At 41.6% G+C, this 25170-nt stretch overlaps 1 protein-coding gene across 4 annotated transcripts in view; it reads left to right on the forward strand.

The window, feature by feature from the left end:
* The window catches only part of LOC130360833 (serine palmitoyltransferase 3-like), a 196032-nt gene that overhangs the window by 168442 nt on the left and 2420 nt on the right, over positions 1-25170 (forward strand). For all 4 annotated transcript variants that reach the window (XM_056563392.1, XM_056563391.1, XM_056563390.1 and 1 more), the window contains 5 exons: positions 2791-2884; positions 17223-17328; positions 19464-19683; positions 21870-21990; positions 25027-25162. In XM_056563392.1, the coding sequence (XP_056419367.1) occupies positions 2791-2884; positions 17223-17328; positions 19464-19683; positions 21870-21990; positions 25027-25162 (677 nt within the window). The remainder of the gene's footprint in view (positions 1-2790; positions 2885-17222; positions 17329-19463; positions 19684-21869; positions 21991-25026; positions 25163-25170) is intronic.

A 25170-nucleotide genomic window follows, 5' to 3' on the forward strand; every position in this document is an offset into this window, starting at 1 on the left:
GTTGGCTTTTCTGTTCCCTGTCCCTGTGCAGTGCCTCTCTTCTTCTCGATCAGTTTGCCTGACACAAGCACGGAGCATTAAAAAGAAACATTTCTCCCTGCTCACCCAGTCTGCCACTTCACTCTCCTGCTCTGTCAGTTTCCCCGACTCCCCAACAATCCAGCAGCCTGATATTGTGCAGTGTATTACACAGACAAGTTTTCACAGTGAAGTAGGAGGAGGGGGAGGTTGTAGGACAACATTCTGCTTCCTAATCCTTCCCTTCCCCTTGTTCACTACCAAGACTTGTCTGTGTAGTACACTATACAATATCAGTCTGCTGGACTGTCAAACAAAGGGTCAGGGAACCTGACATTGCAGAAGAGAGGCACTACAAAGGGATTATGCTTCTCAGGAATGTTGTGTCCCACATAATTACAAAAGAAAATAACTTTCATAATAAGGCAAAAAAAAGATGAAATTATTATATAATGTTGTCTCAGCAAGCACCAAAAAATATTGCATTTAGTGGTACAACCCCTTTTAAGGAGGTCATAAATATGTATGGAGACTTGCTTCACTTGGATTTCTGGGAAGAAAGAACATGCAAAGCAGCTCTCACATGACCTTATCAGGAGGCTTTTCCTTCAAGTCAATGTTTTACTCCAACTAAGAGTCCTGGAAACTAACTGGGGATGTATGCAAGCAAGCCAAAGATCTTTCCAGAAGGCAAATATGGATATTTGTTCCTTATGGCGAGATCTCTGGCTTTAACAATAACCCCTTTAAGAGCAAATACAATGGGAAATCTCTTTGAGACAACCAAATTTGAAAATTGAAGTAAAAATTGTCTTCTAGAGGGATGAAAAGGGGTCATTATACATAGAATAAGGGTGAATTCAAAGTGAACACATTTGTTGTAGAACTTTATGCCCATGTCTTATTCATCTTCCTCATTTTGGTGAACAGATCTAAGTTTTAGTTCCAGAAAAATCTGCAACACATCTGCCATGTGGGAACTCCTTTTAGAGTACATTCACACGGGTGGGTTTACAGTAGGTTTCCTGCTGTGAGTTTAAGCCTCGGTAGGTTTTCCGTGGCGGATTTTTTGCAACGAAACATACATAGCAGGTTACATTAAATTCGCCCACCACTGCTCAAACTCTCATCAGAAAACTGATGCCTGTGTGAACATACTCTTAAAAAACCTGCCAAATTCTGCAGAAAAAAATAAAATCTTTCAGCATTGGCCTTCTCAAAAAGGCGATCTTATGGAGATCTTTAGACATTGACTGACTGCAGAATTGGCTGTGATGCTTTTATTTGTTTGGAGTTTCTTTGCTGTGCTTTGTTATATTATTTTCCTCAAAACACAATAATTTGTAATAATACATTTCTTCTCAATAGAAGAATATGTTTCTGGATCCAAAAATTCAAGAGCTACACCCAGATATCTTAGGAATGCCTTAGTGTTTGGGTAAACTTTTATTTCCTAAAGAACATTCCTTATGTGAATCCAACTGTGAGGTTTCCTCTGATTGTATTACTATATGAGGAATCTGAATTGTAGATGTTTTTTTCTTTCATTTACTTAATTTGGCTAATTCTGGTGTTGTAGACTCTAAGTCAACAAGTGACATGCAAAAAGTAAATGTTAGGAATACCGTGTTTGTAGTCTGAAAAGTGTCAGAACTTCTATTCTTTTATCAGAATTTGGGAGAAATTGTAAGCAAGAAGGATTAAACTTCAATACCAGGAACATCCTATAGGGGGGAAAAAACTGTTGCAGATATTGCTGTGGTTTTTCCAAAACCATCGCAAAAAGTTAGAATAAACACATGACCTGGAAGCAGGTTTGCCAACCTAACTTTTTTTTTTTTTTCTTTTTTTTTGGACTCTCGCCACATTGAAAAACCATTACAGATCATAAATAATATAAAAAGATAACTCAGGTACTAAGTTCGCAGAAGAATTTACAGTGGACTTAAAGTAAATCTGTCATCAGTTTTACCTGCACTAACCTCTTGGTACAGACAAGTAGTGCGGGTGACACTGATGACAACGATACTTACTTCATCCCCTTTTGTGCTCTGGTTCTTCCGCAATCTTCCACCGTATGTTCTGTTCTGGGGCCGACTTGGAGCATGGGCGAAGCTTTGCGACGTCTCCGCTGCTGTTCTCTGCTGGATGCTGCTGCTAAAAAACAGCAGCTGCGACATCACGAAGCTCTGTCTATGCTCAAAGTCTGCCTTGGAACAGACAATACAGCAGAAGATTGCAAAAGAACCAGAGCACGTAACGGAACCAGGTAAGTATGGTTGTCATAAGTGTCTCCTGCACTACTTGTCTGTACTGACAGGTTAGTGCAGGTGAAACTGATGATAGATTTCCTTTAAAAAATCAGTCAATAAACATAAGGAAATCTCAGACATTTCAAATGTTTTTCAAGGACCCTGGAAATAATTCTCTAATTTTATAGATTATGTTGCAATTTACAAAATAGAAGAAACATGGGCACTCACCATGAAAACATAGCCTTTATTCTGTCGTGTTAAAAAAAACTCTCATGAACAGGGAAACATAAACAACTCCTGCGGCCGCCAGAGTCCTTTCTGTATCCCTGTCAATGAGCATTTATTAAATACTGAAGAATAAAGGCTATGTTTTAATGGTACGTGCCAATGTTTCTTCTGTTTTTGCAATTTACAGATGGTTGTCGGTCCTTCTTGGCAACTACTGTTCCTGTTCTAATAATATGTAATTATAATTTTTTTATATCAGTGATTTTATTAATTTACTTCTTAACTTTAGGGCTGCCTTATTTTAAGTGACGAGCTGAACCATACTTCTCTTGTTCTTGGTGCTAGACTTTCAGGAGCGACCATTCGAATTTTCAAGCACAATAGTAAGTGTTGTCAAATGTAAAGGGTTATCAGATCGTAAAAATGTCTGTTCTAACGTTCTATTTATTCTTTTCCATGAAATAAAACTAGTGGTTCAAACAAAAGGAAACTAGTGATAGGTCTATTAAAGTAAATTAACACCTCCACATGTAAAGATCAATTTTCTTTTTTACCCCTATAAAATATTGGATAGTTGTGCTAAGCCACAAATAGGGACTTTTTCTAGGCAAAATGCACCGGAATTCTGTCTCCAATTGCAACAAAAAATGCCATAAATGCTATTTGCCAAACTTATTAATTGGTTTAGAGCCTTTTTGTGCCTCACTATAAACTTTTGCAAATTGCTACTTTCTAAGACACTGGGCACTTCATGGGCCCCAACCATGTGCCACATATAATGTGTGGTCTTAAGGTGCCAGTGCAGAGGTACAACAGCTAAACTGGCACGCTATATTGCTTCAATTTATTTTTCACTGCCACAGTATTAATGTAAATCTTTTCCTGCTTGTGTTGGGTTGCCATCGTAGAATAGCAAATGCTTCCTGGTGAGTGCAGGCAGTCATAACACCCCCAGGCAAGCAATAAGGTAACAGTATTTAGTTTTTTACTGTCTCCAATAAATTTGGATAGTGAGTAAATGACAAGAGTTTTTACCATATATAATGTCTGTTTGTCAAATGGTCAACTGAGTATTCAGGGTAGAACATACCTAAAACAAATACTATTTTGTTTGCAATTTTTGGACCTACCTAATACAGGCTTTCTGACCCTGGAAAATTCTACCTTGTCCAAAGCCTGCCTCAACTAACAATACTACTAATAATTTACCCTAAAATACTCCTCGCAGCAGTCTCATTGCTTTTACATTTGGATGTTGTCCGGACTTATAACTATAAAGGAGAAGGGGGCATTCCGACATATCTTGTATAATGAGTACTAATTGAACTTCATAGATTCTGTGACTAAACGATCAATTGGGCTTCATATTATATCAGCAAAAAAGATTGCTAAAGCTTAAACTATAATGGCCATCACTGAACCGAACGCCTGTAGGAAAACAGCCCTATTGATCTACCTACATAACAATAAAGGGAAGATCAGAAGTCCAACTATAAAAAGCTAACCTGTGTAACATTCCCTTACAATGACCCCATGGTCTTTAAGTGCCATTAACCTTTGCTATAGTTAACCATTCACTTCATATAAATGTAGCACATGCATCAACTTCTTACTTAGAAATAAAAAAATAAAAATAAAGGGTAAGGCAGTCTTTTTAGGAAAGCAGCTTTTCTCTTTACATAGTGAATACAAACCGCACATTACGTCATTAACCAAATAAGTGAACTATTATACTAATGGAAAATCTATATACCGTTATAGTGTACAGATAAATGGTTCAGTGTTCAATGTGAGATTCTTTAAAGGGGTACTCCGCCCCTAGACATCTTATCCTCTATCCAAAGGATAGGGGATAAGATGTCAGATCGCCGGGGTCCCGCTGCTGGGGACCCCGGGGATCGCCGCTGCAGCACCCCGCTATCATTACTGCGCAGAGCGAGATCGCTCTGCACGTAATGACGGGCAATACAGGGGCCGGAGCATCGTTACGTCATGGCTCCGCCCCAAGTGACGTCACAGCCTGCCCCCGTCAATACAAGTCTATGGGAAGGGGGTGTGGCAGTCGTCACGCCCCCTGCCATAGACTTGCATTAAGGAGATGGGCCGTGATGTCATGAGGGGCGGAGACATGATGTCACGCTGCTCCGGCCCCTGTATCGCCTGTCATTACGCACAGAGCGAACTCTCTCTGCGCAGTAATGATAGCGGGGTGCTGCAGCGGTGATCCCCGGGGTCCCCAGCAGCGGGACCCCAGCGATCTGACATCTTATCCCCTATCCTTTGGATAGGGGATAAGATGCCAGGGGCGGAGTACCCCTTTAAGCATTCTCTAGTATGTGATGACTCAGTTATGACGGAATTCTGCGAGCGGAGATACTGTTCACATTATTTAATGTGAACATACCCTTAGGGTAGGTTGACATCGATATCACACACATCAGTTTGTGCTATACCAAAAACCAATGTACCAAAACAAAATCAATTTGACTCAGTGTTGTTTTAAACATATATACTTTTTGTACATATGTTAAAGGGGTACTCCGCCCCTAGCATCTTATCCCCTATCCAAAGGATAGGGGATAAGATGTCAGATCCCGCTGCTGGTTCCCCCGGGATCTCCGCTGTGGCACCCCGCTATCATTACTGCACAGAGCACGCTCGCTCTGTGCGTAATGACAGGCAATACAGCTCTGAGCTCAGAACACACCTTAAAGGGGTTATCCAGGAAAATACTTTTTTTATATATCAACTGGCTCCAGAAAGTTAAACAGATTTGTGAATTACTTCTATTAAAAAATCTTAATCCTTTCAGTACTTATGAGCTTCTGAAGTTAAGGTTGTTCTTTTCTGTCTAAGTAATCTCTGATGACACGTGTCTCGGGAACCGCCCAGTTTAGAAGAGGTTTGCTATGGGAATTTGCTTCTAAACTGGGCGTTTCCCAAGACACCTGTCATCAGAGATTACTTAGACAGAAAAGAACAACCTTAACTTCAGAAGCTCATAAGTACTGAAAGGATTAAGATTTTTTAATAGAAGTAATTTACAAATCTGTTTAACTTTCTGGAACCAGTTGATATATAAAAAATTTTTTTTTCCTGGAATACCCCTTTAAACCTTTCATAGTATTCTGATATTCTAATACTGAGAAAACAATTTGAATGTTTTGTTAAACTTTTCTTTTTGAAGTGTTCACAATTGTTTGGTCTTATTCCATATAAATATATTTTTCCATCTGATCTAATCTATGAGTTGATGTTCTACATACAGTGACTTGCTTTTCTTTTTTGACTACATACATTGACAACCTTAAACTCTGTGTGACACTTGACATTTGCTTATTTCTTCTGCTCGTTTAAAGCGCTTTGATGTGCCCTTTATGAGATGTGGTGTGATCCGCTCTTTCCACAAGTGTTGTTTTTTGTATTTCTTTTTCCTATTTCTGCAAACTTTGAAATTTAAACCGGTGTTTTGAAAAAAATATATTTTAAGTGTCTTGTTTGATTCTTCTGCTTATTTTCATTCTGATTGTAAATTATAAAGAACTTCGGTCATTCGGTTCAGCAAAACCAGAATAAAACTGGAAAAAGACAACTCCCTGTTTGCTTGATGTTGCATGGTTAAACGTATTCTAAAGGTGCTGTCTTCTGAAGACAATTTATTTTTATGTGACCTGTTTGGGTACATGGACATCATAAGGGGGATCTGGAAGGGGGGGGGGCTCTTTCATCGAAGGCGCTTTACCGTTTATATAGAGTGGCTCCTATAATGATCACCCTTCATGTCCGCATATGAAAAGATTGTCGTTCCTTTGATGTAGGGCTCGCTGCAGCACCATGGACCATCTTTAACTTAGTAAAGAGTTGTCTTCAAAAGGCAACTCCATTTAATAGTTGAACAACTTCGCTTATACTTTCTTTTATCTTGTGCTCTAAGCCTCCCTAGTATTGTTCATTCACACCCAAAAATAAGGTAATAATTCAGCTATTTCCTCAAAATCTGCTATTTCCTCTCCTGTCATCTGTCCCACAATGATTTGCTCCCTCTTAAGATAATTTTATATTTTTTTTAAATATGGCATTTTAAAGGGAACAAGTTGACAAATTGATGCTGTCCTAACCACAGGCATTGTAAAATATCAAAATGCTTCTTCATTGAATGAATGAAGCTTTACTCTGAAATGCTGAGTTGTTTTAGAAAATGCATAGTTTGTAAAGTGGTCAGCAGGGAAATTTTTCTGGTTTGACTGGATTAACTGGTCTCTCACTATATGCAAATAATCAGCTGACTGTTTCTTGTTAAATTACATCATTTTCAAAAAAGTGGTAATTTTTTCTGGGCATATAAAAGGTTTTCAAAAAAGAAAAAAAAAAAACATACTTGCATGCCCTGACCCCCTAGCAGCTGCTGTACTGACAGACCCCCTAGTTCTCACTACTCACTGTTTCTAAAGAAAACCTACCACAAGCAGTTACTGCCTGCAGTGGTGACCTGACTCCACGAGTGATTGGCATTTGAGTGAACATTTCATGCAGGAACAAAATGTTTTTTTTTTTTTTTTTTTTTTTTTTTTTAAGCACCCCACTCCAGTGTAAAACCTTTTTTTTTGTATACTCAGGAAGCTCCTTTTAAATTCTCTTGAATTAATTTTTGAGAGCAGTGCACTGTGGGGAAGATCACAATGAATGAGTAAAAAATTAATTGCATACAAATACCAAAGAAACAAGCAAGAAAACAAGATCTACTCAGAACAAAATAAGTTGGTAAAAGTATTTTCAGCAATATTTACCATTGTCTGTAGAATCATAGCAGTGTTGCAAATCCTGTATGTAGTTCTGTAACGATCGCACCTGGCCAGGCATCACATGCTGCACCCTGGCCACTCAGGAGCTGCAGGCGCCAGGCCAATCGGCTCTGGACTATAACAGGCTGCTTTCAGCAATCGGTTGGGAAAAAATTACTTTTATCTAGGCTTGTTCTCGGACTACTCTTCTGCTTACTCTATTTGTACTGCAATGCTCTCACTGGTATCAACTTGGCTTCCTGCATTCCCTGTCTCTTTGCTGTGATGTTGTTACATTTTGTGCCATGACCTTTTTCCTGACATCTGTACTGTGTTTATTACTTTGACTTAACTACGCCCAGCACTTTAGTAGCTTGGAGTCCGACACCGTTGGAGATGGTCACCTCAAAAGGCAGAGACAGAGTTACGGTAATCCCCTGTATGTTATGTAACAAGTTCTGCCTTTAACATATAAAAAAAAAATTCTTATCTGCTAAAACCTTAGATAAGAACTGCTAGGAAAATTTTAAACCTTGTAAAACATAAAAAAAAGATCTTAAAGGGTTTTTGGACTGTGTCTTAAATGTATTTCTTTGATTTCTCACTTGAACCAGTGTTATACTCAGACATTCTCCTTTGCATTCCAAGGCTTTAAATGGATCTGCTTATATCCACCCCTGGTCAGCTATCCCATGTATATCTTTTGTCTACACTTGTCCAAATTACTTACAACAACCTGAGTGGCATTAGGGTGGGACTGGCCCGCCAATATAACCAGGATCCTCTGGTGGGCTCAAGAACTGACACCATAATGAACACAAATGTTCTACAAAGAGACCATCCCACTTGAAGCCAACCACTTACCGCGAGGTTCTGTTTCCTTTTGAGCTGGAAATATATATCCTGTTCGATCGTATTGGTGATATATCATCTGTCTACAATGTTAACAATAATTAATATGCTATTTAAAAGTAGGCACATATTCAACATGGTCTGTATGGATGAAAGGTGTGTTTTTTTTTTTTTTTTTTTTTTTCTCTTGGTGCTTATAAGTTAAAAAAGCAAAGTGACCTATATTCCTTAAGCACTTGATTCAGGACTCTTTATTATCACAGAGAGCAAACACTTGGGTGTGCATTTATTCAGCAGAGTAATGCATGACTTTGGTGATGCAATTTCTTAAGTAAATGCTAGCACTGACTGGCTATATATACATGATGAGATGATGACCTCCACTCAAGGTCAAGTGTATGACATTGAAAGGATAAAGGATATTGGTTTCCAACATATGCAACAGTCAGACATTGAGATATAGTAGATACACTTAAGCGTTTTAATATGAAGAAACTATTCTGAATCATTTTGTAATCCTTTCCACAGATTTTTGATATTTAATATACTATTATTAGTCTTTGCTGCCTCACATGGTATGGACAATTTTTTTTAGCTCTGGGCCAAATTGTTGCTGTGCATTGACATTTCTGGAGTTCACACAATACCCTCCTGTTCTTTACACACTTCCCGGCACTTTGTGATTTTTTAACACTGTAAACCTTTTTGACATTAGAAGTTTGTGTGGACAGCCCTTAAGAATCATATGGAGAATTATTTTTAGCATGTCACAGAAGGTTTACCTTCCAATCCTATACTGTATATACAGTACTTTTTTTTGACAGTATAAGACTGACACTTCCTGTATTACACTGACTGTCAGTTTTTCTTGGTGTGTTATTCTAACTAGAGATGAGTGAATAATTTTTTTTTTTTTATTAGTGGTGAATCGCTATCAAAAACGGCTATTTCTGTCCTACAGAGAGCCTCAATAACCCCTATTGAGGGATTCTACACCCCGTAGAACACTTTGCCTTGCTGTAACGTGCACAGGGTGTGTGCTGGGTTAGTAAAATAATATTGTTATTCAGTATGACATGCAGATCAAAGTCATTACTATTAGAATCACTGTCGCAGAGCGGCACAATGGCACAGCCTGGAGTTGTTGGCAGCATGAGGAGAACATATAGTGGCTGAATGACACAGTGTGGAGGTGGCGAAAGCATGAGGAGACAATATAGTCTCAATAGGGTTGTAGTACACTTTGCCTTGTCCGAACACGGATAGGGAGTGTGCTGTATTAGTGAAATAATACTGTTATTCAGTATGACATGCAGATTACAGGCATCGCTATTAGAATCTCTGCCGCAGAGCGTGTGGATGTGGCAGCAGGAAGACCATATGGCGGCAAAATTTAAGAGAGTAACGATGATTTTTATGTAATTTTTACACCTGTTCCAGCCCCTGCTTCTCAGCGCCCCCTGACTGTGAAAGTGCGAATGTTTTTCATTTAATCAGTTATGGTTCATTGTTATCACTCCAAGCTAATTCATTGGATTCTTGTGATAATTCCACAGATAATAACATCCACGAACCTAGTGCCTCAGTGTGAGATTACATCAATTTTTTTAAATTTAAGATTTATATGAGATTCCCAAGTTTAATGTCCCGGCGTTTACTTTGAACTAATACTGTATGACCACAAAACCCAATTTAACAAGGAGTCACATGGCGGCACAATGACAGAGCCTAGAGATGGCAGCAGCCTGACGAGACCATAGGGCCTCACAGTAGAAAATATTTAAAGATATTTTGTAAAATGTTAAATGAAGAATTTAGATACATGAAAAATGTTCACGTTTAATCTAAGGTGCCAACAGCATAAGGGGACCATATGGTGGCACAATGACACAGCCTGGAGGTTGCAGCAGCATGAGGAGACCATAGGGCCTCACAATTCCAAAGATTAAAAGATACATTTTCAAATTTTAATTGAAAATTTTTGGTAGCTAGTGCTACCATAACATTTTTAGGTAATGTCCCAGCAGCATGATGAGACCATATAGTGGCTGAATGACACAGCGTGGAGGTGGCGGCAGCATATAGTGGCTGACTTACACAGACTGGAGTTGGCGACAGCATGAGGAGACCATATAGTGGCTGAATGACACAGCCTGGAGTTGGCGGCAGCATATAGTGGCTGAATGACTCAGTGTGGAGGTGGCGGCAGCATGAGGAGAACATACGGTGGCATTATGAGACAGCTTGGAGCTGGCATTAGCATGAGGAGAACATATGGTGGCAGAATGAGACAGCCTGGAGGTGGCATCAGCAGCATCAGGAGTCCTGAAAGTGACCCGGTGACAGAGTGGTGCGGTGGGTGGCAATACCAGTACCCAGTGACTAAGATGAATGAAAAAAGGAGAGCTTGGCATCAGATGTGAGGCATCAGGCGGGTGGCAGGATCAGAATAGTAGCTGAGGCAGGTAGGCAGAAGAAAACGTTCTATTTTGTAAAAGTGTTAGTGTGCACAAGTAAGTATTCATATGCATTATGTAAAACTTAACTTTTAATATGCTTAGACATATATGCCCCCCCCCCCCCCCCCCCCAATTTTTTTTTTTTTAAATCAAACCAAAGGAAAGGTGTGCAATAAAACACCATGTGCCACCTACACCACAAAGTATTGATGTGAGGCAAATACCTCTAAAAGGTGGAAAGGAACAATGTATGGTCCATTGTAACCAGTAGGGGTAAAAACTTCCCCTGCAAGGCCCTACTCTCGCATTATTAATTCCCTTCTTGGCAAGTGTTATTTGCACTAAAAAGGGCGGCCCCACACAGGAACCTCCCTATTTCCACCTACAAACACTGCAATTTCCCATGGTTTATAGGTGGAAATAGGGATTGGTTCCTGTGTGGGGCAGCCCTTTTTGGGGTGAGTAACACTTGCCAAGAAGGGAATTAATAGGGCAAGAGTAGGGCCTTACAGGGGAAGTTTTTACCCCCACCTGCTACAATGGACAATACGTTGTTCCCTTCCACTTTTTCGAGGAAAGTGTTACTAGTCTTAAAAAGGGCGGCACCACACTAGTAACATTTTCCTCGAAAAGGTGGTAGGGAACAAAGTATTGTCCATTATAGCAGGTGGGGGTAAAAACTTCCCCTGTAAGGCCCTACTCTCGCCCCATTAATTCCCTTCTTGGCAAGTGTTACTCAACCTAAAAAGGGCAGCCCCACACAGGAAACACTCTCTATTTCCACCTAAAAACCCTGGGAAATGGCAGTGTTTGTAGGGGGAAATACGGAGAGGTTCCTGTGTGGGGCTGCCCTTTTTAGGGCGAGTAACACTTGCAAAGAAGGGAATTAATAATGCGAGAGTAGGGCCTTTACAGGGGAAGTTTTTACCCCCACCGGTTACAATGGACCATACGTTGTTCCCTTCCACCTTTTTAGAGGTCTTTGCATCACATCAATACTTGGTGGTGTAGGTGGCACATGGTGTTTTTTGCAGACGTTTCCTTTTGTTTGATTTCCAAAAAAATTTGAGTACATATATTTTATCCTAAGCAAATTTAAGTTTTAGCTAATTCATATCCTCAATCAATACTTGTGGTCTGATAGCGAGGAATGTCTGTAACTGGGGAGCAGCACCTTGAACATGTTTTGCACTATCCCAATTTGTGAAGTGTTTGTGTGGCACCATGGTCATTCTATGCATTAGGCATTGGTGGGTGGAAATCCTGGCTGATCCATGCCTGATTCATCTTCATTTGTGGACAGATGAGTTCTTCTTGGGGTTACTTTGGCCCCCGCCGCACTAAACACCCACTCTGATGGCACACTACTGGCCGGGCAGGACAGCTTTTCCAGGGCAAACTCTGCTAGTTGCGGCCACAAATCAAGTTTGGCTGACCAGAAGTCCAGCGGATCTTCAAGGTGTGTTGGCATGGTCATGTAAAGGTATGCCATCACCTGCTGGTTCAGGTCCTCCTCCATGTCTACCTGCTGCTGATGAGTTGCTTCACTATGTGGGTGACGAAAGCTACTGTAGACTCAGGCTGCTGCTGATGGAGCTGGTACTGCTCCTCCCACCCTAGCATGGCAGTGGAAGGTGAGCACTCTGTCTCTGTAGTAGGTCAGTTTGTCCTCCCTCTCAGTGGGTGGGAAAAAGGCCCCCATTTTGTGGCGGTAGTGAAGGTCCAATAAGGTGGCGATCCAGAAGTCATCCTGCTGCCGAATGGTGACAATTCGGCTGTCACTACCCAAGCAAGTGAGTATGCATCGTGCTATTTGTGCAAGTGATTTAAAGGGACTCCCTGCCTCCATTTCCACTGCATACTGTCACGGTGTGTCTGGGTTCTGTGTCTCACCTTCCACATAACCCTCTAGCTCCTATAGCTGCTCCTGTGCCTTCTCTCCTGTCAGATGACTACAAAAACCGCCCATCTCCCGAAACCTAAACTGTGCTCCACTGTGCCTTTCCCATTCCTCCTCCAGTTCAGCCCCCACAGGGCTCATGTGGCCTTGAGGTTTAGGCGCCACGTCTCCAGTGCTCTGTCCAGCCATTGTTTCAAACATGTGTTTGTAGTAGATGAAGCAGTGGAATGATGTAGTTCATCCTGTAATCCTGGCTACTGATTAATAATGTGGCTTCCTCAAAGGGCCTGAGCAAACGGCAGGTGTCACGTATGAGCTGCCACTGGTTGACATTGAAGTTACATTGAAGCTTTGCGGTGTAAGAATGGCTGAAGTGCATGCAAAGTTTCCTTCCCATTGTTAGGATGACTTGCAGATGGGGGGGGGGACACTTCAGGAACCGCTTGACAACCAGGTTGAACACATCTGCCATGCAGGGCACATGTCTCAGGCTTCCTTGTTGCAGCGCAGACAAGATGTTCTTCCCGTTTTTGGTCACCATGGTTCCCATTTCCAGTTGATGAATCACTTTTAGCAGTTCACCGTGCTGTGCACATTGGTACACACAGACAGGCTCAAGGACTGGCCCACCTTCTGTTCCCCAAAATTGTGCAGTGCTGGTACTGCCTTCTTCGCAAATAAATGACTGTTTGGCGCTCTCCACCTTGGCTCGGCACAAGCCATCAGTTCTCTGGAAAGGTGCAGAGTCCACCACTTGAAAAGGGAGGGACTGCAGCACCAGCAACTTGGACAGGAGCACATTCAGCTTCTGCGCCATTGGATGAGTGGGCGCATACTGTTGTCTCTTGAACATGGCTTCACCGATGGATTGCTGGCAGAATTACTGACTCTAAGTAGGAGGAGCAGGATCATCTGGAGTGACAGAAGATGGGTATGACACACGGCTCCCTTTGGCTGAGGTGGTGGAGCCTTGGCTGGCTGAAACAGGGAGCGGCACACCACTGGGTGATGCAGTAGGCTGGACCACCACATCGGAGTCACGGTTCTCCAGGCTGCTTTATGGTGACGCTGCATATGTTGACACAGGGCTGTGGTGCCAACATTGGGACCCTGGCCACGCTTCACCTTCTGCTGGCACATCTTCCATGTGGCCAGGTTAACCTCCTCCGGATGCTTGATGAAAAACTGCCACACTGCCACGTAGCTGCTTTTCCCACCAACAGTCCACTAAAGATGCCGACTCCAGGAACCCCTGTTTCACTACCTCCCAGGAAGGCAGGCTGCCGCAAAGCAGGTGGTCTACCCCAGGCTTTCCACTTCTACCACCATGCTAACTGCCAACCATGCTACCACCTTGCTGGCTCAGCTGCTGCCTCATGGGCAACCAGCAACCCTCTTCTCCTGATGATGATGAAGCCCCTTCTGCACCTGGCTCCCAAGTGCGATCAGCTTTATCATCATCGAGTTGTGTCTGCACATCACTAATGTCCTCCTCAGGTTTCTCAACAGTGTCTGCTTCAGGAGCCTGAATGCTCGTAATACCACCTCCCACGCCACTCTCCGAATTACTACTTGCTCGCCTAGTGTAGGAAGCGGCGGATATCTCCTCCACTTCTTGGCTTGGCTGTATCTGCTGATTGTCCTCTAGATCGTTCTCCCTAAATAGTGGAGCCGAACCCACAGCATAAGATACTACATTAGGGGAGGGAACAGCAGGGGACCGAGGCAATGAGAGGACAGGAACTGCTCCCGGGCCATGCCAACTGAGGGTTGTGTCTGAGGAACCCACGAACTGTTGACTGGGGGTGTCAGATGTCACTTGTGATGAAGTGGATGACCGTGTTAACCAATCGATGACTGCAGATGGGTTGCTGGTCGAGACATGATCGCTTACTGATACCGGGGGCTCAGGCCTCTCACTGCGACTCCTGCTGCCACTCGCCCCTAGTCTGCTGTGACCTCTGCCTGATGAATTTAGGCCTCTGCCCCTCCTCTGTGCATGTCCTGGCACTTCTCTGCCTGACATATAGTGCGTATATGAGAGGAGTACAATACGCTACAGTACGCTTAAAAAAGTATTTGTATACAACACCAGCCGGTGAGTACTTTTGCCTAGCCTTTCACAGTATCTAGGCCCTTGAGACTTTAACAGCAACAAAATAGTAACTTAGATGTACACATGTGGTATGCATTTATGAGGGGAGAAAAATGCGCTACAGTACGCTTAAAGTATTTGTGCACAATAGTGGCAGTATACACCAGAATCTCATTCGGATTCGTCAGATTCGATTCGCTCATCCCTCTTTCTAATGCTACAACCTGCAATTTATAAGAACACTTCTATTACCTCCCAAATTATTGTTGCAAATTCACAAAACCTAGTATTTTGTTTATTTTTGCAGTTAAACAAAATATCAACTGATATTTAAAAGTGACATGTGAATACACCCATAAAGAGTCGCTGTCATTTCAAACAATGTCACCCAGTGTAGTGGCCTATGAAATTCCTAAAAAAAAAAAAAAAAAAAAAAATATATATATATATTATAATATATAATAATATGTGTGTGTGTGTGTAAATTTAATTTTACCAAAAATTACTGGTTACTTCAAAATAAGCTCTAAAGTTTTTTGGCCTCTGTGTTTTTTACTTCCCTGAAATCTTCTGTTCACTGCCTGTTGTTAGGCTCAGTCCATCTCTAGTAACATGTCTGTAGATAACAAAGTAAATGGGGGCAGGGCTTAACTTTTGTTATCTTTGGAGAAAGGGAGAGTGCGTCTGTGTATCTGCAATTTATGAGCCTATCTGCCTTCTCCAGAGGGTCCTCGGTATGCCTGAAAACTAAAATCCTCCTCAAGCACAGTGCCTGTTCAGCCCAGTGCACAGTGTCTGTTTAGTCCAGTGCACTCTCTACAGTACTATGTAATTGCACAGCGCAGTCCTGGCCAGATACTTACAGGAAAGGAAGTCCAGGTGTGAATATTGCTGGCAAACAACTCAGCGGTGGTCCTATCCCCTGAAATGGAGAGAATGAGAAACAGCTGTGCACCATAGAGGGGACACTAAGAGGCTCAAAAACAGTAGTAGGAGCACTAAAATGACCTTGTCAGCACTCTAAAGGGTTAATTTCACAAAATGTGTGGTGAGCACTGGAGACAATAATGGGAGTTAACATGAGGGTAGTAATCGGAATCTAATGTCATGTAGTCTTATACCCAAAGGTCCCTTCTTTGTCCCCACATCTCTTAAAAATGAAGCTGTTCTCTTGCACAAAGCCCAGGAATTTTTTGTGAAGCAACTTTAAACTTTACTTGACTCCTGATGCAATCCAGTACAGTACATATACTTGAAAGTATCTTGATACAGTACAACTTTAGGATATTACTTTTTAAACTAAGGAGAAGCAGAATCTAGATACTTTCCATGTAAGTTAAGGCAGCTTTCACAGACTATGCTTTCAGCAGAAACCTGCCTTTTGGTGCTTTGGCACACACACATTAATATGTCTTATGGAGATGAAGACAACTCTCTGATGTGCTAGCTTAATGTTCTAATTACTGGACCTAACCAAACCAGGTTCTTACAGTGAGGTGACCGTGGTGAGAAAGAGACTGTAAAACTTCACTTACTTTTGTGGCAAGCTGGGACACAGCACTTGGAGAAGTATAGCCAGGTGACGTTCCCCCTGACCTAACAGGTTTGCGAAGGCAAAGATCCAGTCTGAAGACGAGAAGGTCCTTAGAAGGTACAACTTAACCTTGAAAACCCTTGAAGAAAATGCTGAAGATTGGAAATAGCCTTACATTAAGACTTTTGGTCTAGGCACAGGCTTGTTTTTAAAATGAAGACTAGTCTTCAAGACCAAAACTAATGTGGCCTATCTGTAGAAAGAAAGTATGCCTGAAATGAACTATACCCAGGCTCACTATGGCAGCCTTCTCAGTAAGAGAAATGTGACAGGAGGTAGGCAACTCGCATGTTCTCCTGACCAAAGCCAGAACTAGACTAACTAGAGTAAACTCAAGATCTACCTCTATTCCCAGGCTGGGGATGGAGTTAGGACTGGCTTTTGCATTCAAAAGCTAGGTGTCCTACATGTAACTAGATTCTGACAAGAAAATGCAGTGCATGTGCAGTTGTTAGCCCTTCATACTCTGAACGCTGGGGAAGTAATGACAGAAAAATATTAAAAGACAAATTTGCAATGTAGAAAATACAGTTACCTAGGCCTTCAGCAACAGAGATACACACACCTTTTGGGCAGAGGGTAAATATTCTGAGACATTCAAAAAGTTGAAATTATTGAATTCATGTGAGGTGTCCACTTAAAGGCATTAATAAAATCAATGACCTTCTGAAGAAGAGCTTTGTCCAGTTCCATTGTTTGGGTGTATTACTGTTATCTTTTCTTTATAGGGATCTAATATCTCTTGGTCACATAATTCTTTATTTGAAGTTTATAAAGTTACATATATGTTTTGACTATATGCTTCTATGATGTTAGCTTTAAATCAGACTATTCATTTTTGTTCTGCTGCTTCTGTTGTTTTGTCATATTCACTTTAATATCTTCTGTGCGGAAGTTCTATAATGAAATGAAAATAAGATGACAATTCCTCTATAGTCAATGTAGGACTTCTCTGCTTAGGCTGCTTTCGCATACAGAAAAAGTTTGTGATGCAACTCAAGTTTCTATTTAACCTTCTTTTTTTTTTTTTTCCCTTTTAGACATGCAGAACCTGGAGAAATTATTGCGAGATGCTGTGATCAATGGTCAGCCACGCACTCATAGAGCCTGGAAGAAAATCCTTATTCTTGTAGAGGGAATTTATAGGTATGAACCCAACAGCTAGAAGATGTATGATTGCAGGGGTCTCTCCACTGGGGACCCCCGCGATCTCTGTGCTGCCCCCGGCACTCTGGCAGTCACGCCCCCCCTCCCATAGACATGAATGGAGGGGACGTGGTGTGCCATCACTATGGGATAAGATGTATATAGCAAGAATACTTCTTTAACAAGAGCATGACTAGAGGGGGTGCGGAGGCAGCAGTTGCACCTGGCCTCTGGTGCAGGAGGAGGACCAAAGACCCTTCTGTCACATAAGAAGAAACCAGTATCCAAAATGGCACATGGTAGATAATGGGTCTGGTACAGATTTAACGCACAGGCTAAGTTTATAGATCCATTCAATTCCCATTGTTTGAAAAACTTAAAGAATGTATCACTATCCACTGATGCTGAACTTCCCTATTGTGTCACACAAAAATGGACAGAAAAAAACAATTTGCTCATAATAATTTCCTCTTTTTGGTCACATCCCTATACATATAAAGCACCAAGATCTTTCTCTTCACTATCTATAGGATTCATTTATGAATGTAGTCAGAAACTTAGCTGGCAAACCTGACCTGGCATCTAATGGCAAAAAACTGAGATTGTGTGTGGTTGTGTTTTTTTTGTTGTTGTTGTTGTTGTTGTTGTTGTTGTTGTTGTTGTTGTTGTTGTTTTCTTCTTCTTTGTATTGTTTTCCACTATGATGGGGACATGAGTTTGATAGTAAATCCTTCTCCTTTTCACACAGAAGTAACTTGAACGTTTGGCCAAGTCTAATGGAATTCAGTCTTCAATCCCCAATTACGTCCAGCTTTATGGCCATACTTACTACATCATACTATTACTCTTCTCTTTCAAACTATGTATGAGAAGATACATAAAATGCTAAAAAATAAATAAAAAAAAATAAAAAAATACAATTTTCCTATTAAGATAGAAGCAAATCCTACTTTTAAGGAAGATCTGAATACTAAAGGCAAAAGGTCATTTCAAAGATTCCCAATATTCCAGTAAATTATAGGGACAGAGGGTTGATCCAGGGATTTATTCTGACTGATTTTTACCTCCCTAATATGAGGGTTTTTTGCCTTCCTCTGGATCAACTCAGTAGGGACTCATTAGGGTTATAGGTTGAACTTGATGGACTCTGGTCTTTTTTTCAACCCTATAAACTATTTTACTATGTTAGTAATAACCATTCCCTGTCGCTGAGCCAATAAATCGTATTTAAAGCAGACCTGTCGACTTTGCTGACATATCTGTTATAGTAAATCATCGTATACCTTATGAAATAACTTAGCACTCTGCCATTCCTTTGTTATTCCTCTTTGAAATGTAATAAAGTGACAGTTGGGCGATACTGTCCCCCCAAATCCCATCCCCCCGTCCCCCCCCTTGTGTACATATGTTGTACCTAGAGATGAGCGAAGTTACAGTGATTCGATTTGTCACAAACGTCTTGGCTCGGTAGTTGCTGACTTTAGCCTGCATAAATTAGTTCATCTTTCAGGTGCTCCTGGGTACTTCTAGGACTGTATCCACCGTTTCCAGCCCACCGGAGCACCTGAAAGCTGAATTAATTTATGCAGGAAAAGTCATCAACTGCCGAGCCGTGAGGTTCGTGACAAATCGAATCACTAACTTTGCACACCTCTAATTGTACTCTACACAGATGGCATTATTCATTTAAATAGAAGTAAGAAATCAATAGTAGCCAGCACTCACCATTCAGAGAACTTTATTGTTGGTATCTGTCCATCTGTACAACTTCGCTGGGCAGGATATTAAGAGCAGAGGTATTGGGACAGCACTGTTTCGCACAGCTCGTGTGCTTCCACAAGCCGATGAGGACTTCTGCTAATCGAAACAGTGTTACTGCTGTGGAAAAAGTGCAGGAACTCTGTTCCCATGCGTTCCTCCAGGACTTGAGCCCTGGTGCAACCTCATTTTCTGGTGCAAGCAAGAGATTTTAAGATCTGTAATGTTTATCAACAATTGATTCCCTAATATCTTAAATTTCTATCACATACTGATCATTCCTCACTTAATAAGCCTTATTTATTACAAACATTAAGAGGAATTATCCAAAACACAATAGGTTAGACCGCTCTCTCTCTCTCTCTTGCATTTTCCAGCATGGAAGGGTCCATCGTCCGTCTTCCAGAAATAGTAGCATTAAAGAAGAAGTACAAAGCATACCTGTACCTGGATGAAGCACATAGTATTGGAGCTGTGGGGCCTACAGGACGAGGTGTGGTGGAATATTTTGGAGTCAACCCTTCAGACGTTGATGTGATGATGGGAACGTTTACCAAAAGCTTTGGAGCCATGGGAGGATATATTGCTGGAAAAAGGGTAAGCTTTTTTGCCATAAGGAAAATGTAAGCCATACTAAGATTAAGTTTACATTACAATGTATGGTTAACAGGAATCCAAACCTCGAAAGTTAATAATATCTCTTTTATTTATATAGCACACACAGGTTCTGCAGCGCTGTACACTCAAACTGGTCCCTGTCCCCATTGGGGCTCACAATCTAAACCTATCAGTATGTTTTTGAAATGTGGGAGGAAACCGGAGTACCCAGAGGAAACATATGCAAACACTGAGAGAACATACAAATTCTTGGCAGATACTGTCCTTGGTGGGATTTGAACCCAGGACCCCAGCGCTGCAAGGCAACAGTGCACTGTATAATACACCAAACAGAGCAAAAACTAATCTCACCCATTACACTTAAAAGGAGTCTACTAAAAGAATACAATGCCCCCCTCCCTCACTATAAAAAAAGCCCATAGCAGACACATGAGCTGCCTCCATGTTAGATACACCTTTGTTCAAGAGTTAAATTTTGATTAACTCACAACCTTAAATTTCATTCTTACCAATATTTAAATTGCCAAATTAGGACATTTAAATTCCACCCCCTAGAAACACCCCAGGGAAATCTCTAATATGGCCAGAAATGCCCCAGAAATGGTCACCTTGGATGGGATTTGCATAAATCCAGGTTTTCACAATTGTTGGCAAGTCTGAAATTGGAGCATGAAATTAAAGGGGTACTCCGGTGGTTAATTTTTTTGACTATATGGCATCTTCTTTGTAAGTTTAGTTTTTTTGCAATATACATGTGTTATATGTTTTGGCAGCATGTGTGTGTTTTTCTTACCTGTTTGTTGGGCAGGAAGGTCTGTAGTTCAGAGGGTTTTCTTTTACTGTTGTCCACAGTTCTGAGTCTGTTGTGGACCAGCTTTTTTTCTTTCTGTTTGCATGAGAGGAATAAGCCACGCCCCCTCATTTCATCCAGCTGAGTACACAGCTCCTCCCCTCCCCTCCCCTCCCCCCTGCTCTGTATTCTAAGGATGCAGGTCTGCACAGGAGAAGGACCTCACAGAGAAGTGTTATCTGAAGGGGAGGATGAGAAGGTGCATGGGCTGGGGATGTATGGACTGCAGGGGAAGAAATCTCATACTGGGAATGATCTCTATGGGGGAGATTTATCAAAACCTGTGCAGAGGAAAACTTGCCCAGTTCCCCATAGCAACCAATCAGATTGCTTCCTTCATTTTTCACAGGCCTTCATAAAAATGAAAGCAGCAAGCTGGTTGCTATGGGCAACTGGGCAAGTTTTCTTCTGCACAGGTTTTGATAAATCTCCCCCTATATGTGAAGGGGGAGGGGGGACTCCTGAATGACACATGCTGGGAGTTGTAGTCCCTGGTGTGTGTGTGTGTGTATGCTAGTGTTTACAAACCAGTGTGCCTCCAGCTGTTGCAAAACTACAACTCCCAGCATGCCCTGACAGACTTTGGGCATGCTGGGAGTTGTAGATTTGCAACAGCTGGAGGCACACTGGTTGGGAAACACTGTTCTAGCCTATTCAGCATACACATCTTGTTACACCAGTGTTTCCCAACCAGTGTGCCTCCAGCTGTTGCAAAACTACAACTCCTAGCATGCCCAAAGGCTGTCAGGGCATGCTGGGAGTTGTAGTGTTGCAACACCTGGAGGCCCCCTGGTTGGGAAACACTGGTGTATGCCCTATATAGGTGTGGTGAAATACAACCCCCAGGAGACTACAGAGGCAGCATGTTGGTGTTAAACCACAGACTGAAGACTCCTGAATGACACATGCTGGGAGTTGTAGTCCCTTTTGTGTGTATGACAGTGTATCCCAACCACGGCTGATTATATTAGTATGCTGTGTATAAGGGGGCTGACCCGGGAAAATAGTAGGATGGGTAAAGGGCGGAACAAACAAACAAAAAAAAGGAGCTACCCCAAACCAGCAAGGCATGTGGCATGTTGGGATTTGTAGTTTGCAGCACAGCAAGAAACAGGAAATGGAAGCAAAGATAGGAAAACAAAGTGGGGGATAAAAAGACAACAAAGAATGGAAATGGAGTAGGCTAAACAGCAAGAATAGAAATGAAACAAAACAAATAGGGGAAGTAAAAAATGGAAAAACACGTTGACCACCGGAGTACCCTTTTAAAACTTTTATACGTGTGTTAATCTATAAACATTTCTTTATCTTTTAGGATCTTGTGGCTTACTTAAGAAGCCATTCACATAGTGCACTTTATGCAGCATCAATGTCTCCTCCGGTGACCGAGCAAATAATCAGAGTAATGAAATGTATCTTGTCACATGATGGGACTGGTGAGTGTTGTGTAAAACCCATTTCATCTGCATTGTATCATTTGTGCATTGTTATACATTGTAGTTTAGATTTCACACCGATTTGTTTATTTGCAATTGAGAAAGGGCATGTGAATGCAGCCTTAACCCCTTAAGGACGGAGCCATTTTTTACCTTAAAGGACAACTGTAGTGCAACACTTTTATATATTACCGTGCCCGGGCCTCAAAAATAAACAAAATAAACTTTAACATACCTTCAAACGAGCCCCCGTTGGGCTGGCACAGGCCTCACCGTCCAGCAGTGCGAACCTCCTTCCACTTCCTAGGGACGGGGATGCCGCAGAGCCGTCAGCATATCACCGGCCGCAGTGATGTCCCAACCCAGCCGGTGATAGGCTGAGCCCACTGTCATGTAAGGAGCTCTGGCCGGCTTATTACATGACAGTGGGCTCAGCCTATGACCGGCCGGGGCAGGACATTGCTGCGGCCGGTGATGCGCCGATGGCTCTGCGGCATCCCCGTCCCCAGGAAGTGGAAGGAGGTTCGCACTGCTGGACCGTGAGGCCTGTGCCGGACCAACGGGGGCTCATAGGAAGGTATGTTAAAGTTAGTTTTGTTTATTTTTGAGGCACGGTAATATATAAAAGTGTACCACTACAGTTGTCCTTTAATGACCAAGCTTTTTTATTTTTTTATTTATTTGACATGTCTCTTTAAATGGTGATAACTTTAGAATGCTTTTTCTGAACGGAGCGATTGAGTTTTTTTGTGACATTTTTTGTACTTTTATATAAGTGGTGCATTTTTGTTGACACAAAGCATATTTTTATGAAAAACTCACAAATATTGTGAAAAACTGGAAAACTGGCATTTTTTCATTTATGGTGTTCACTGTGTGGTAAAAGTGATGTTATATTTATTCTGTGGGTCGATACAATTATGACGATACCAATTTTTTATAGCTTTTTATGTTCTTTTTCATTTTTCTGAGCAAAATTCTTTTTTCCCTTTTTTGTGTTATCATGTTCTGACAATAGCATAGAAAAATAAAAAAGTTACCACTGAGTGAGGGCTTATTTTTTGCAGGACAGGCTGTACTTTTTAATGGTATAATTTTTGCAATACATGCGACCTTTTTGATCTTTTTTTATTCTGCTATTTGTATTAAAATTAGCAATTTACATTATAGCTTTATAGTACACGTCATTACAGATGTGGCTATACCTAATATGTATATGATTTGAGTTTTTGTTTTATGATACTACAGCTCTTTTATTTGGAAAGGGTTTTTTTTTTTTTGTTTTAACTTCATACTTTTGACAAACTTTTTATAATTATTTTTTTACTTTTACAGGTTATACTATGCTGCAATACATTTGTACTGCAGCACAACATGACCTGACAGCTGCACACAGTACAGCATGTGCAATCCAGCCTCTGGCTGGATTTCACAGGCTTCCGTAGCAGGCAGACAGGAGGTCATCATCTGACCACCTGCTGCCATAGCAACCAATGGCGACACTCAATTGTGTCGCAACGCCACCATTGGTGAACAGGGGGAGCTCACTCTGTCACCAGTGATCAGTGCTGCGGTCAGATTGATTGCAGCACTTAAGGGGTTAACTCTCAGGATCGGAGCTGCACTCTGTTCCTGACAGCTGCGGCAGGTGCCCGGCGATATGCAATCACCATCCCCATCCGCCAATCACCACCCGCACGCTCGCGGTGCCGTGATTGGAAATGGACGTATATATAGAAGTTCATTTGCGTGAAGTCACAGGGAAAATGGATGTATATATATATATATATATATATATATATATATATATATATATATATATATATATATATATATATATATATATATATATATATATATATATGTCTATTTGCGGCAATGGGTTAAAGCCTTACTGACATTTTTATAAACTTTTGACATCTTGTCCAGACATATTTAAAAGCTTATATTGCTTTGGGTTTCACTCCTGAGACCAGACGCCATCTCGAGTAGCCACATGAAGTGTGCATGAGCGCCCCTCATACCCTGGCTGTCATTTAAACCTATCGTGTTCACTGCATAAGTCTATAGAGTGAAAAAGGTTAGAAGGAGTGGCCTGACTGGTTATAACTCGCGATGGCAGCAATCTAATTTTTTACATTTCTGGACAACATGTCAAAAGTTTGTCACACTTTAAAGGGGTATTCCGGGCTCAACTAACTTTTAACTATCCTGGCCATTATGAAAAAATATGCTAGTTCTACATTTACTTGCTATACCGCTCTGCCGTATGTAGTCTACTTTTTCTTCTTTATATGGTCCCCCCAGGTCTAGCTGAGATTCTATGTATTGGGCTCCCAGACTGCCCACCACAGTCAGATGTCTGGAGACAAGGATTGAAGTGGTACTCCGCCACACACATCTTATCCCCTATCCAAAGGATAAGGGGACAAGATGTTAAATCACAGGAGTCCCGCCACTGGGGACCCTTGAGATCTCCGGGCCGGCACCCCTGTCATTCGGGTCATGAAGCTAACTCTGCTCCATGCCCGATGACTGGCGATGCAGGCCGCCACACCCCCTCCCATAATAATGAATGGAGGGGGCATGGCGTGACATCACGAATGCGGAACCTGCAGGCTTCTGTGTTCCGGACGCCACAGCTGCTGGCTCAGCGATCGCTGCTGGCCTGGAACCCCCGCGATCTAACTTCTTATCATCTATCCTTTGGATAAGGGATAATATGTATGCAGCGGAGTACCCCTTTAAGCATGTTGGATTTCCAAATGGCAGATCCCTGCAGGCAATGGATTTCCACGTCACAGATATTGCAGGCAATAGTTTTTACCTTTTGTAGCGTAGCTCCCACAATGCATTTCCTTTTGATAACTATAATATTAGCTTTCTGTTTGGACAGATAATAAAGCATTACATGGTAACTAAACCACAAGGTTTAGAAAAGTGATTGACCAATTTATTCAGATCATATGTTGTGCGAAAATTGAGATTTACTGTAACACTGTTAATACTTTTTGCGTGTCTTTTCATCTGCTGTAGGCCAAGAAAGAGTCCAGCAACTCCTCGAGAAGACTAGATACTTCAGACATAGATTAAGCGAATTGGGATTCATTATATATGGCAACAAAGATTCTCCTGTGGTTCCTGTCCTCTTGTACATGCCAGGAAAAGTAGGGTATGTAC

The sequence above is a fragment of the Hyla sarda genome, chromosome 3 (assembly GCF_029499605.1).
Source record: "Hyla sarda isolate aHylSar1 chromosome 3, aHylSar1.hap1, whole genome shotgun sequence".
Classification (NCBI taxonomy): Eukaryota; Metazoa; Chordata; class Amphibia; order Anura; family Hylidae; genus Hyla; species Hyla sarda.